Below are 14,559 nucleotides of genomic sequence, written 5' to 3' on the forward strand. Positions count from 1 at the left end.
CAATAGTTTTTTGAGGGGTGCTATCCCCTCCTATGCCCAGCTTTGTGTGAGAACGCCAAAAGTGATTGGCCGGTAATGTGATGATGAATGATGATAAGATTGATGATTTTTTTTTTAAATCCATTTCAGGCGGGAACCCCTTTTGGTGTTAGCACTATGTTATGCTTTAGCTATTGAAAAATAGCAGATCTACAAGCTCACAAATTAATCTATTAACATCCCTAGTTCATTGTTAAGGTTTTTCTCACTGTGCTCAAATATTCTGCCACAGTGGATTGTCTATTTAGGGAAAGATAGTAATTAAGTTTACTTTGTTTTGATCCAATAGTTTTTGTATTTTTGTTTAGGTCGATTAATAATTCGTTTGGGTCGGATTTGTGGGGGAAGGATGTCCCATTGGGCGTTTAAGTTAAATAACTCATAAACTACAAAACATTTCGAAATAAAAAAAGTTCCAGCATGTGTCTCCACAGTAAGCTGAATAATAAAAAGTGTGAATGGAGTTTCTAGGTGAAAGTGATTTTTGACGTGCCAATGTCTGCCATTGATCCCCATTGTAAATTAGAAAGCAGTTCCCTGCAGAAACTGCGTGGGCTCGCCAAAACACGCAATGTATATAATGTACAGTAGAAAATGTATTAAAGCTGAAGGAAAAGTAAAAAATAAAATAAAAAGAATAAGCATAAATAACTGCATAAAGCGGAATAAAGTATGTGGAAGTAGTATGATGCCCAAAAAGTGGCAGAATAAAGTAAGTAAAGTATTACTGTCTACTAATGATTTGTAATGTATGAATAATGCTTTACAATGTATTCTTGATGAATTAAGAAAAGGTAAAAAAGAAAAAAAAGAGTCAATCAATGGAGTATAATTATAAAAGCATTCATGAGCTTAACAGAAATTGTATTGAATAGCATTGTTTTACATGTAAAAAGAAGGTTCAAATAGCATATAGTGTAAATGAACCCCAACCAATGGTTATTTGATATTTGCCATACTTTAATTGTTCTTCTTTATTGATTGCTGGCTGCTATATTTACTTCATAATACTACAGGTTGTTTTCCCTCTATATACACTTTGAGAACTTAGTGTGTGTGGTTTACAAAAGATCCAGTAGGTGGCACAGTTGGCCCATCTATTTGCTGTGTATTCGCCCACGTATAGTATCATTGTGGGAATCTCGCGGGAGTTCTAAAAATCAAAGATGGCGTTAGCAGTCCAAACAGCTAGACGTTTGTCACAAATAAATATGCTTTATTTCCCTTTTTAACACCCCTTGGAAGGCGGAATGAGGTCTGTATAAGAACATTTCATAGTGCCAAGAGTTGTGTGTTTGTTTAGTTAAAAGAAGAGCGTTTTTTATTGCCCTAATCAATGTAAACACTATTGTCATGTGACTGCAACACATGGCTATACGTGAAAGACTTTTTCGTTTTCAAAGGCTGATTTTAATTTGTCTATGCTGTTTAGTGTTTGGTCCTCACATAGCTAAGCTTACTTGCATTGTTTTAATAAGTATATCTTTGCTTATTGTCAAGTTGTTTTGCTTATATTGGCTTATTATTTTATGTTGATGGTGATGCATATTCTTTGTGTTTTATGCTTTTTCTAGTTTTCACGGTGCCACACCAAAAATAAAGAGCATCTGTAATGAAACTCTACTGTCTCACTATCAAATCCATACCAAGCCCAGGGGGCAGTTACATATAGGCCTATCTTTAAAAGCATAAACAATGATTATTGATAATGGTCGACAGCTGGTTTTTCCTCGAGAGATTACAACAACCACCCTGAGACCTGACCTGGTGCTCTGGTCCCCTTCTCTAACTCAAAAATTATGAAAAACGGCGCGCTATAGTATGCCGTACGATATGGGCTATAGCCCATGGTCCAAAATGATGAGAAACGAGGCTAACTTTTTTTTTCAAAATTTCAAAAAACATGGGCACCCATCGTTTTTGTCATTTCGTCATTTTTTTCAAATCCTCAAAAATGATGAAAAACTGCGCGCTATAGTATGCCGTACGATATGGGCTATAGCCCACGGTCCAAAATGATGAGAAACGAGGCTAACTTTTTTTTTCAAAATTTCAAAAAACATGGGCTATAACCCATCGTTTTTGTCAAATTGCGGAAATTGCGGAAATGGTAATTGCTGAAATTGCGGGAATGGAAATTGCGGAAATTGCGGATTTTTTTTCTTCATTTTTTCATTTTTTTCAAATCCTCAAAAATTATGAAAAACGGCGCGCTATAGTATGCCGTACGATATGGGCTATAGCCCATGGTACAAAATGATGAGAAACGAGTCTAACTTTTTTTTTCAAAATTTCAAAAAACATGGGCTATAACCCATCGTTTTTGTCATTTCGTCATTTTTTTCAAATCCTCAAAAATGATGAAAAACTGCGCGCTATAGTATGCCGTACGATATGGGCTATAGCCCACGGTCCAAAATGATGAGAAACGAGGCTAACTTTTTTTTCCAAAATTTCAAAAAACATGGGCTATAACCCATCGTTTTTGTCATTTCGTCATTTTTTTCAAATCCTCAAAAATGATGAAAAACGGCGCGCTATAGTATGCCGTACGATATGGGCTATAGCCCATGGTCCAAAATGATGAGAAACGAGAATAACTTTTTTTTTCAAAATTTCAAAAAACATGGGCTATAACCCATCGTTTTTGTCATTTCGTCATTTTTTTCAAATCTTCAAAAATGATGAAAAACTGCGCGCTATAGTATGCCGTACAATATGGGCTATAGCCCACGGTTCAAAATGATGAGAAACAAGGCTAACTTTTTTTTTCAAAATTTCAAAAAACATGGGCTATAACCCATCGTTTTTGTCATTTTGTCATTTTTTTCAAATCCTCAAAAATGATGAAAAACTGCGCGCTATAGTATGCCGTACGATATGGGCTATAGCCCACGGTCCAAAATGATGAGAAACGAGGCTAACTTATTTTTTCAAAATTTCAAAAAACATGGGCTATAACCCATCGTTTTTGTCAAATTGCGGAATTGCGGAAATTGCGGAAATGGTAATTGCTGATAAGAAGGCCAGCTGTGAGGTAAACCCGGAGGGCATGTTGCTTAATCCAGTGCTTTCCAAGCGTTCTGTCCCTGGAGCTCCCCTTTATCATATTGGACAGAAGCTGAGCACACACTGTATCCTTCTCGTCACTCGTGTGTCAAATAGCAAAAGTGTCCAATCTACAAGCTCAGAATCCGGTGCTCCAGCACCCCGTGCTGGTGGAGAGGAGAATTTTTGACATGTCTATCAGAGAGCGTGCTGAATGCACAGCGAGTGAGTTGACACTTGACAGATAGACACAACATGACGAGACAGCAAAAACCTATTGTAGTTTTACTTTCACCTGCACCAGGTTTAAAGAAATCTAACCCAAACAACAACACAATAAGAGTCACATACTGTTATTATGATTAACTCGGTTAACTAGGTCCTAAATAAGTCATTATTAGTCATTATTATACCTGAATAAGACCAGACATTTTTCCCTCCCACCCTTCAGCTCCCCCTGGTATAAATACCTTCCAGCGCCCCGCGGCCCTGGTGCATTATGAGCTTGTAGATCAGCGATTTTTGCTATTTCAAATTTATTTTAAAATATAGTGACATCGCTACCTCAAATCGGGATGCCAAAGCAACAGTTCTGTTTAAAATGTTGGACTTGTACAAACACAAGGCCCCCCTGTGATCTTTTGGGAAAACCCTGCCGTCGTCCATTATGATAGAAGAAAACCACACGTCACTGCTGCTGATGAATGACATGATGCAGTGATCAAAGTGTTCATACAGTAACTTGGCCACTTTCATTGATCACCAGGCAAGCTGCAAGTTAGTTAAGCATCAGTAATGACATCATTGGACTCTCTCTCTCTCTCTCTCTCTCTCCCTCTCTCTCCGGTAGTTGGCGCGTGTGGCAGAGGAGCTGCGTCTGGAACAGGAGCACACGCTCCACTTGGAGAGGGTGAAGAAAGGCCTGGAGGCCCAGATCAAAGACATGAGCAGCAGGCTGGACGAGGCCGAACAGATGGCTCTGAAGGGGGGCAAGAAGATCATCCAGAAACTGGAGGGGAAGGTATATAGAATAGATACTATAGGCCTTACGTGTGAAGCCACCGTTAAAAAACCAGCAGCAGTTGTTGGAGGAATCAAGTATTCAGTCTTAATAGAGTGTCTTGCAGTCCTGAAAACCCCAGAATCGACTTAGCATTTTGGAACTTCATGGTTCTCATTCTAAAAGTCAATGGGTTTTTTTTTAATGTACTATTTGGATCAGATCATGGTATTTACCAGCATATATATATATATATATAACCAGCATACCGCACATCTCTGCGCAGGTGAAGGAGCTGGAGCTGGAGTTGGACTCGGAGCAGAAGCGCCACGCCGAGACGGTGAAGACCCTCCGCAAGAACGAGCGGCGCCTGAAGGAGCTGCTGTTCCAGTCCGAGGAGGACCAGAAGAACCAGCAGCGCATGCAGGAGCTGGCGGAGAGGCTGCAGAACAAGATGAAGGCCTACAAGAGACAGGTGGAGGAGGCCGTAAGTCACCCGTGGATCATGATGACCCCGCCGCCTTGCATATACAGTCTGTTGGTTTTATACTCCACCCGTTCAATATGGCTTAAAGCAAGAGTAGTTCATGTAGCATCCCGATCATTCTGAACCGCTTCCATTATTTTATACTTTGGCTATTCAGATATACAAGCTCTAAGATCTGCTATTTCTGAAGAAAAAAAGTATATATATACATATATACACTGTATTGTGCAAATTGTGTCTTAATGGGTTAATGTGACAGCTCTTATATAGCAGAAAATATATAATATAACGTCAAACAGCAAACACAATAAAACACAGCAAAGAAAGAGAAAACATAAAAGAGTATCAATGTGCATGTGCATGTTTTCCTTGTAGTAGCAAAGTTTGGTGAACTTTTTGTGAACAACTTCACAGTAGGAAAGGTGCGGGCAGATGCAAAAGATACTGTACAAAGATGCGAAGCTACACAGTGTATTTGTACTGTAGCTGTTGTAGCTTTTGCAGCAGCTACAAACGTCGGATGCATCTTTGCACCTTCATGTCGCTGGCTTCCATTGACAATGAATGGTAGAGTGTAGCTTTGCATCTGTGCGTGTGAACACAGCAATGCCGTCGGGTATCATGCCGTTGGTGTTGGACCTATGGAGAACCTACAGGGAGGGATGCGGTCTACGCCGGTCTAGGCGTATTGGGTTTGGGATATTTTAGGAAAATAAACCCTGTTGCAAACACGATTATGATATTCACAAAAGAACATTCGACAAAATAATCTCCTCGGATCAACACCCTTTGTGATTTTCAAGCCACACACACAACTAATGTACGCTTAAAAAAAAGAAGCAAATACATAACAGCTTCAAAATTAACAGGTGTAATCGCCTATAACCCATCGTTTTTGTCATTTCGTCATTTTTTTCAAATCCTCAAAAATGATGAAAAATGGCGCGCTATAGTATGCCGTACGATATGGGCTATAGCCCATGGTCCAAAATGATGAGAAACGAGGCTAACTTTTTTTTTCAAAATTTCAAAAAACATGGGCTATAACCCATCGTTTTTGTCATTTCGTCATTTTTTTCAAATCCTCAAAAATGATGAAAAACGGCGCGCTATAGTATGCCGTACGATATGGGCTATAGCCCATGGTCCAAAATGATGAGAAACGAGGCTAACTTTTTTTTTCAAAATTTCAAAAAACATGGGCTATAACCCATCGTTTTTGTCATTTTGTCATTTTTTTCAAATCCTCAAAAATGATGAAAAACGGCGCGCTATAGTATGCCGTACGATATGGACTATAGCCCACGGTCCAAAATGATGAGAAACGAGGCTAACTTTTTTTTTCAAAATTTCAAAAAACATGGGCTATAACCCATCGTTTTTGTCATTTCGTCATTTTTTTCAAATCCTCAAAAATGATGAAAAACGGCGCGCTATAGTATGCCGTACGATATGGGCTATAGCCCATGGTCCAAAATGATAAGAAACGAGGATAACTTTTTTTTTCAAAATTTCAAAAAACATGGGCTATAACCCATCGTTTTTGTCATTTCGTCATTTTTTTTAAATCTTCAAAAATGATGAAAAACTGCGCGCTATAGTATGCCGTACGATATGGGCTATAGCCCACGGTCCAAAATGATGAGAAACGAGGCTAACTTTTTTTTTTCAAAATTTCAAAAAACATGGGCTATAACCCATCGTTTTTGTCATTTCGTCATTTTTTTTAAATCCTCAAAAATGATGAAAAACGGCGCGCTATAGTATGCCGTACGATATGGGCTATAGCCCATGGTCCAAAATGATGAGAAACGAGGCTAACTTTTTTTTTCAAAATTTCAAAAAACATGGGCTATAACCCATCGTTTTTGTCATTTTGTCATTTTTTTCAAATCCTCAAAAATGATGAAAAACGGCGCGCTATAGTATGCCGTACGATATGGACTATAGCCCACGGTCCAAAATGATGAGAAACGAGGCTAACTTTTTTTTTCAAAATTTCAAAAAACATGGGCTATAACCCATCGTTTTTGTCATTTCGTCATTTTTTTCAAATCCTCAAAAATGATGAAAAACGGCGCGCTATAGTATGCCGTACGATATGGGCTATAGCCCATGGTCCAAAATGATAAGAAACGAGGATAACTTTTTTTTTCAAAATTTCAAAAAACATGGGCTATAACCCATCGTTTTTGTCATTTCGTCATTTTTTTTAAATCTTCAAAAATGATGAAAAACTGCGCGCTATAGTATGCCGTACGATATGGGCTATAGCCCACGGTCCAAAATGATGAGAAACGAGGCTAACTTTTTTTTTTCAAAATTTCAAAAAACATGGGCTATAACCCATCGTTTTTGTCATTTCGTCATTTTTTTTAAATCCTCAAAAATGATGAAAAACGGCGCGCTATAGTATGCCGTACGATATGGGCTATAGCCCACGGTCCAAAATGATGAGAAACGAGGCTAACTTTTTTTTTTCAAAATTTCAAAAAACATGGGCTATAACCCATCGTTTTTGTCATTTCGTCATTTTTTTTAAATCCTCAAAAATGATGAAAAACGGCGCGCTATAGTATGCCGTACGATATGGGCTATAGCCCACGGTCCAAAATGATGAGAAACGAGGCTAACTTTTTTTTTTCAAAATTTCAAAAAACATGGGCTATAACCCATCGTTTTTGTCATTTCGTCATTTTTTAAAAATCCTCAAAAATGATGAAAAACGGCGCGCTATAGTATGCCGTACGATATGGGCTATAGCCCATGGTCCAAAATGATGAGAAACGAGGCTAACTTTTTTTTTCAAAATTTAAAAAACATGGGCTATAACCCATCGTTTTTGTCATTTTGTCATTTTTTTCAAATCCTCAAAAATGATGAAAAACGGCGCGCTATAGTATGCCGTACGATATGGACTATAGCCCACGGTCCAAAATGATGAGAAACGAGGCTAACTTTTTTTTTCAAAATTTCAAAAAACATGGGCTATAACCCATCGTTTTTGTCATTTCGTCATTTTTTTCAAATCCTCAAAAATGATGAAAAACGGCGCGCTATAGTATGCCGTACGATATGGGCTATAGCCCATGGTCCAAAATGATAAGAAACGAGGATAACTTTTTTTTTCAAAATTTCAAAAAACATGGGCTATAACCCATCGTTTTTGTCATTTCGTCATTTTTTTAAAATCTTCAAAAATGATGAAAAACTGCGCGCTATAGTATGCCGTACGATATGGGCTATAGCCCACGGTCCAAAATGATGAGAAACGAGGCTAACTTTTTTTTTTCAAAATTTCAAAAAACATGGGCTATAACCCATCGTTTTTGTCATTTCGTCATTTTTTTTAAATCCTCAAAAATGATGAAAAACGGCGCGCTATAGTATGCCGTACGATATGGGCTATAGCCCACGGTCCAAAATGATGAGAAACGAGGCTAACTTTTTTTTTTCAAAATTTCAAAAAACATGGGCTATAACCCATCGTTTTTGTCATTTCGTCATTTTTTTAAAATCCTCAAAAATGATGAAAAACGGCGCGCTATAGTATGCCGTACGATATGGGCTATAGCCCACGGTCCAAAATGATGAGAAACGAGGCTAACTTTTTTTTTTCAAAATTTCAAAAAACATGGGCTATAACCCATCGTTTTTGTCATTTCGTCATTTTTTTAAAATCCTCAAAAATGATGAAAAACGGCGCGCTATAGTATGCCGTACGATATGGGCTATAGCCCATGGTCCAAAATGATGAGAAACGAGGCTAACTTTTTTTTTCAAAATTTAAAAAACATGGGCTATAACCCATCGTTTTTGTCATTTCGTCATTTTTTTCAAATCCTCAAAAATGATGAAAAACGGCGCGCTATAGTATGCCGTACGATATGGGCTATAGCCCATGGTCCAAAATGATGAGAAACGAGGCTAACTTTTTTTTTCAAAAATTCAAAAAACATGGGCTATAACCCATCGTTTTTGTCATTTCGTCATTTTTTTCAAATCCTCAAAAATGATGAAAAACGGCGCGCTATAGTATGCCGTACGATATGGGCTATAGCCCATGGTCCAAAATGATGAGAAACGAGGCTAACTTTTTTTTTCAAAATTTCAAAAAACATGGGCTATAACCCATCGTTTTTGTCATTTCGTCATTTTTTTCAAATCCTCAAAAATGATGAAAAATGGCGCGAAATAGTATGCCGTACGATATGGGCTATAGCCCACGGTCCAAAATGATGAGAAACGAGGCTAACTTTTTTTTTCAAAATTTCAAAAACATGGGCTATAACCAATCGTTTTTGTCATTTCGTCATTTTTTTCAAATCCTCAAAAATGATGAAAAATGGCGCGCTATAGTATGCCGTACGATATGGGCTATAGCCCACGGTCCAAAATGATGAGAAACGAGGCTAACTTTTTTTTTCAAAATTTCAAAAAACATGGGCTATAACCCATCGTTTTTGTCATTTCGTCATTTTTTTCAAATCTTCAAAAATGATGAAAAACGGCGCGCTATAGTATGCCGTACGATATGGGCTATAGCCCATGGTCCAAAATGATGAGAAACGAGGATAACTTTTTTTTTCAAAATTTCAAAAAACATGGGCTATAACCCATCGTTTTTGTCATTTCGTCATTTTTTTCAAATCTTCAAAAATGATGAAAAACTGCGCGCTATAGTATGCCGTACGATATGGGCTATAGCCCACGGTCCCAAATGATGAGAAACGAGGCTAACTTTTTTTTCCCAAAATTTCAAAAACATGGGCTATAACCCATCGTTTTTGTCATTTCGTCATTTTTTTCAAATCCTCAAAAATGATGAAAAATGGCGCGAAATAGTATGCCGTACGATATGGGCTATAGCCCACGGTCCAAAATGATGAGAAACGAGGCTAACTTTTTTTTTCAAAATTTCAAAAACATGGGCTATAACCCATCGTTTTTGTCATTTCGTCATTTTTTGTCAAATCCTCAAAAATGATGAAAAATGGCGCGCTATAGTATGCCGTACGATATGGGCTATAGCCCACGGTCCAAAATGATGAGAAACGAGGCTAACTTTTTTTTTTCAAAATTTCAAAAAACATGGGCTATAACCCATCGTTTTTGTCATTTCGTCATTTTTTTAAAATCCTCAAAAATGATGAAAAACGGCGCGCTATAGTATGCCGCACGATATGGGCTATAGCCCATGGTCCAAAATGATGAGAAACGAGGCTAACTTTTTTTTTTTAAATTTCAAAAACATGGGCTATAACCCATCGTTTTTGTCATTTCGTCATTTTTTTCAAATCCTCAAAAATGATGAAAAACGGCGCGCTATAGTATGCCGTACGATATGGGCTATAGCCCATGGTCCAAAATGATGAGAAACGAGGCTAACTTTTTTTTTCAAAATTTCAAAAAACATGGGCTATAACCCATCGTTTTTGTCATTTCGTCATTTTTTTCAAATCCTCAAAAATGATGAAAAACGGCGCGCTATAGTATGCCGTACGATATGGGCTATAGCCCATGGTCCAAAATGATGAGAAACGAGGCTAACTTTTTTTTTCAAAATTTCAAAAAACATCGGCTATAACCCATCGTTTTTGTCATTTCGTCATTTTTTTCAAATCCTCAAAAATGATGAAAAACGGCGCGCTATAGTATGCCGTACGATATGGGCTATAGCCCATGGTCCAAAATGATGAGAAACGAGGATAACTTTTTTTTTCAAAATTTCAAAAAACATGGGCTATAACCCATCGTTTTTGTCATTTCTTCATTTTTTTCAAATCTTCAAAAAATGATGAAAAACTGCGCGCTATAGTATGCCGTGCGATATGGGCTATAGCCCACGGTCCCAAATGATGAGAAACGAGGCTAACTTTTTTTTCCCAAAATTTCAAAAACATGGGCTATAACCCATCGTTTTTATCATTTCGTAATTTTTTTCAAATCCTCAAAAATGATGAAAAATGGCGCGAAATAGTATGCCGTACGATATGGGCTATAGCCCACGGTCCAAAATGATGAGAAACGAGGCTAACTTTTTTTTTCAAAATTTCAAAAACATGGGCTATAACCCATCGTTTTTGTCATTTCGTCATTTTTTTCAAATCCTCAAAAATGATGAAAAACGGCACGCTATAGTATGCCGTACGATATGGGCTATAGCCCATGGTCCAAAATGATGAGAAACGAGGATAACTTTTTTTTTCAAAATTTCAAAAAACATGGGCTATAACCCATCGTTTTTGTCATTTCGTCATTTTTTTTAAATCTTCAAAAATGATGAAAAACTGCGCGAAATAGTATGCCGTACGATATGGGCTATAGCCCACGGTCCAAAATGATGAGAAACGAGGCTAACCTTTTTTTTCCAAAATTTCAAAAAACATGGGCTATAACCCATCGTTTTTGTCATTTCGTCATTTTTTTAAAATCCTCAAAAATGATGAAAAACGGCGCGCTATAGTATGCCGTACGATATGGGCTATAGCCCATGGTCCAAAATGATGAGAAACGAGGCTAACTTTTTTTTTCAAAATTTCAAAAACATGGGCTATAACCTATCGTTTTTGTCATTTCGTCATTTTTTTCAAATCCTCAAAAATGATGAAAAACGGCGCGCTATAGTATGCCGTACGATATGGGCTATAGCCCATGGTCCAAAATGATGAGAAACGAGGCTAACTTTTTTTTTCAAAATTTCAAAAAACATGGGCTATAACCCATCGTTTTTGTCATTTCGTAATTTTTTTCAAATCCTCAAAAATGATGAAAAACGGCGCGCTATAGTATGCCGTACGATATGGGCTATAGCCCATGGTCCAAAATGATGAGAAACGAGGCTAACTTTTTTTTTCAAAATTTCAAAAAACATGGGCTATAACCCATCGTTTTTGTCATTTCGTCATTTTTTTCAAATCCTCAAAAATGATGAAAAACGGCGCGCTATAGTATGCCGTACGATATGGGCTATAGCCCATGGTCCAAAATGATGAGAAACGAGGCAAACTTTTTTTTTCAAAATTTCAAAAAACATGGGCTATAACTAATCGGCATATCCCAGGTTTCCAGAAAGTTAGAAAGTAGAAAGTTCTCGTTCAGGGTTTTATTCCAGATTTAATCCAGCCCATTTTGAATATATGATTTCATGGATTCTGTCCGTCTGTGTTTGTTTTAGCACATTTGTCTGGTTTTATTGTTTTCTATTGTGCTACCGTCCATGTGCCCTTGATACATCTTTTATTGATTGGCTCTGGCAGCACGTTTCAAACGGAAACGCATGACGTGTTTCCAGTTCCAATCTGCTGCTGAACCGATCAAACCAATCTATCTATGGGGAAAATGAACTGGAGCAGGCCACCATCTGGGAGCACAGTTATGCACAGAGCCTAATACAGTAGTTTGAAGAACAAAACAAGAAGCTCTCGTAGGCTTACAGACATTAAAATATTAAGAAAGGATTTCATCAAAAACGTGTTGAGGGAATACAGTACATTTTCAATTCACCTCCTGGCTTCTACCTTGCTGTACAGGAGGAGCAGGCCAACATGAATCTGGCAAAGTACAGGAAGACGGTTCATGAGCTGGACGACGCGGAAGAGCGAGCCGACATCGCCGAGTCGGCACTCACCAAGATCAGAACCAAGAACCGAGGCAGCTTCGGCAAAGGATACTCATCTGTGAGTATCAAGTTCAAAGTTCAATTATTTTTGTAGGGCCGCGCGGCCTGAAAAGAGGTTCTTTGACCTGCATGCATGCATCCTCTTGACTATCTTCTCGTTTTCCAGGGTTACAGCACACCCTACCCTGGGCTGGTCAGGTCACCCAGCTCCGTGGGGTCGGAGGGCAGGGGTGAGAAGATCCTCAACGATGACCACGAGTCCGTCAGCTCCCTCATCCCAGCATATCTCAACTCTCTCAAGAAGCTCATGATAGATTAAAGTGCAGCCACTTAGAACGGCTGTGTGTCTAGGATCTCAAAGTGCAACTAGTTTCCTTTGAGAGCGGCTGTCAATCATTCTGGCTATGCCCATTGGTTTTGTACCCTTCCTCAGTGTTCATTCAACCCTGAACTCTGAGATGGAATCAAATGGTTCATTTGGTTTGGACTCTTCTCCTGGTTTGTAGTTAAATTAACACTGAGGAGTACAGTACAGGTACAGAATGGCCGGTACTGTAGTTTCACAACACATCAGCAGTTAATTGTACTCAAATGAACACCTGTGAATGTGGAACCGTGCATTGTGTGTACAGTATGTTGCAATGTATCTACTTGTGTGTTATTATGGTCACACTTCTAATGACTCCAGTTTTAATACAACACCCTTTTATATCCAATTTCTTATATAAAAAGAGAGTATTTGTATCCTCCTGATGGGGGAAATGACTTTTCTGCATTCACCGAGCAGAAGTGTCTTGCTCAGGAACACATGTAGACTCAGCTATGGCTGCCCATGTTGTCAATGTTTGTATGACAAAACATTTAAATTAAATGTGAACACCGGTGCATGGTGGTCTAAGATAATAGAACAAAATTCCTTGTTTACAACAAAGCACAGGTGGACAGCTTACTGAACAATATCATGGATCCCCAATAGGCCAGTTGTGGCCCTCGAGAGCCAGTGGGGCCTTGAGCACACAAAAGAAAAAGCTTGGTGTCGTCCTTGACATCATTTGCCCCATTTGGGGAGGGGGGATAATCAGCAAACCCTGACCTTTGTACGTAGTCCTACAACGGATAGTGCATATTTCAATGTGATGCAATTTAATGCAGTGAGAGTTTGTAGATCTGCTATTTTATATATATTTTTTCTATAATGGCAGGCCGACAATGGGGATGCCAGGTTGAAAGTTCCAGTGGTTAACCACTTCTTTAATATAGATGGCCAAAAGGCTTAACAATGCTTCTCCAAACTATTTTATTGTTGAATGTGAAAATGCATTTTTAAATGAAAATAAACATTCATTGTATTGCTCTGTGCGTACTCAAGGTGCAATTATTTTAATTAACATGTTTTCATTATATTAACTAGAGTGGTGCACGTTGGGCACTGGTCTACTTTCCCCAAATATGAAGTCTATCCCATTTTGCGCGGGAACCCCTTTTGGTGTTAGCATTATGTTATGCTTTAGCTATTGAAAAATAGCAGATCTACAAGCTCATAGCGCGCCACCGAGTGTCGCGCTACGAGCTTGTAGGTCTGCTATTTTTGAAAAATCGAAGAACGACTGACATTTTTAGAATCTGATCTCAGGTCATGAGAAACATTAGCAAATTGCGGAGGATTATTCTCCAAAAATTCTAAAATAATAAATAAATAATGGCTATAACCTCTGCTAAATAAATTTACATTTCCGCAATTTCCGCAATTACCATTTCCGCAATTTCCGCAATTCCGCAATTTGACAAAAACCATCGTTTTTGTCAAATTGCAGAATTGCGGAAATGGTAATTGCGGAAATGGAAATTGCGGAAATTGCGGAATTACGATTTCCGCAATTTCCGCAATTCCGCAATTTGACAAAAACCATCGTTTTTGTCAAATTGCAGAATTGCGGAAATTGCGGAAATGGTAATTGCGGAAATGGAAATTGCGGAAATTGCGGAATTACGATTTCCGCAATTTCCGCAATTCCGCAATTTGACAAAAACCATCGTTTTTGTCAAATTGCAGAATTGCGGAAATTGCGGAAATGGTAATTGCGGAAATTGCGGAAATGGAAATTGCGGATTTTTTTCCCCATTATTTCCAAAAACATGGGCTATAACCCATCGTTTTTTTTTCATTTTTTTCAAATCCTCAAAAATGATGAAAAACATCATGCCGCAATTACCATTTCCTCGTTTTCCGCAATTTCCGCAATTACCAATTCCGCAATGCCTCAATTTCCGCAATTACCATTTCCGCAATTCCGTAAATACAACACATTGAGCAGGGCACTGCAGGGAGTTGAACCCCGTTCCGGTAAACCAGAAGTCCGACAC

At 38.3% G+C, this 14,559-nt stretch overlaps 1 protein-coding gene across 1 annotated transcript; it reads left to right on the forward strand.

The window, feature by feature from the left end:
* The first annotated feature begins 574 nt into the window (after positions 1 to 574).
* Positions 575 to 13,489, forward strand: LOC308310825 (uncharacterized protein MYH16). The gene is made up of 5 exons (XM_080757271.1): positions 575 to 1,294; positions 3,938 to 4,108; positions 4,374 to 4,574; positions 12,107 to 12,253; positions 12,362 to 13,489. The coding sequence occupies exons 2-5, from the start codon at positions 4,031 to 4,033 to the stop codon at positions 12,512 to 12,514; spliced, it is 579 nt and encodes a 192-aa protein (XP_080613397.1). The 5' UTR covers positions 575 to 1,294; positions 3,938 to 4,030; the 3' UTR covers positions 12,515 to 13,489.
* Positions 13,490 to 14,559: the final 1,070 nt, after the last annotated feature.

Source organism: Protomyctophum bolini (genome assembly GCF_963924005.1).
Source record: "Protomyctophum bolini genome assembly, chromosome: 23".
Lineage (NCBI taxonomy): Eukaryota > Metazoa > Chordata > Actinopteri > Myctophiformes > Myctophidae > Protomyctophum > Protomyctophum bolini.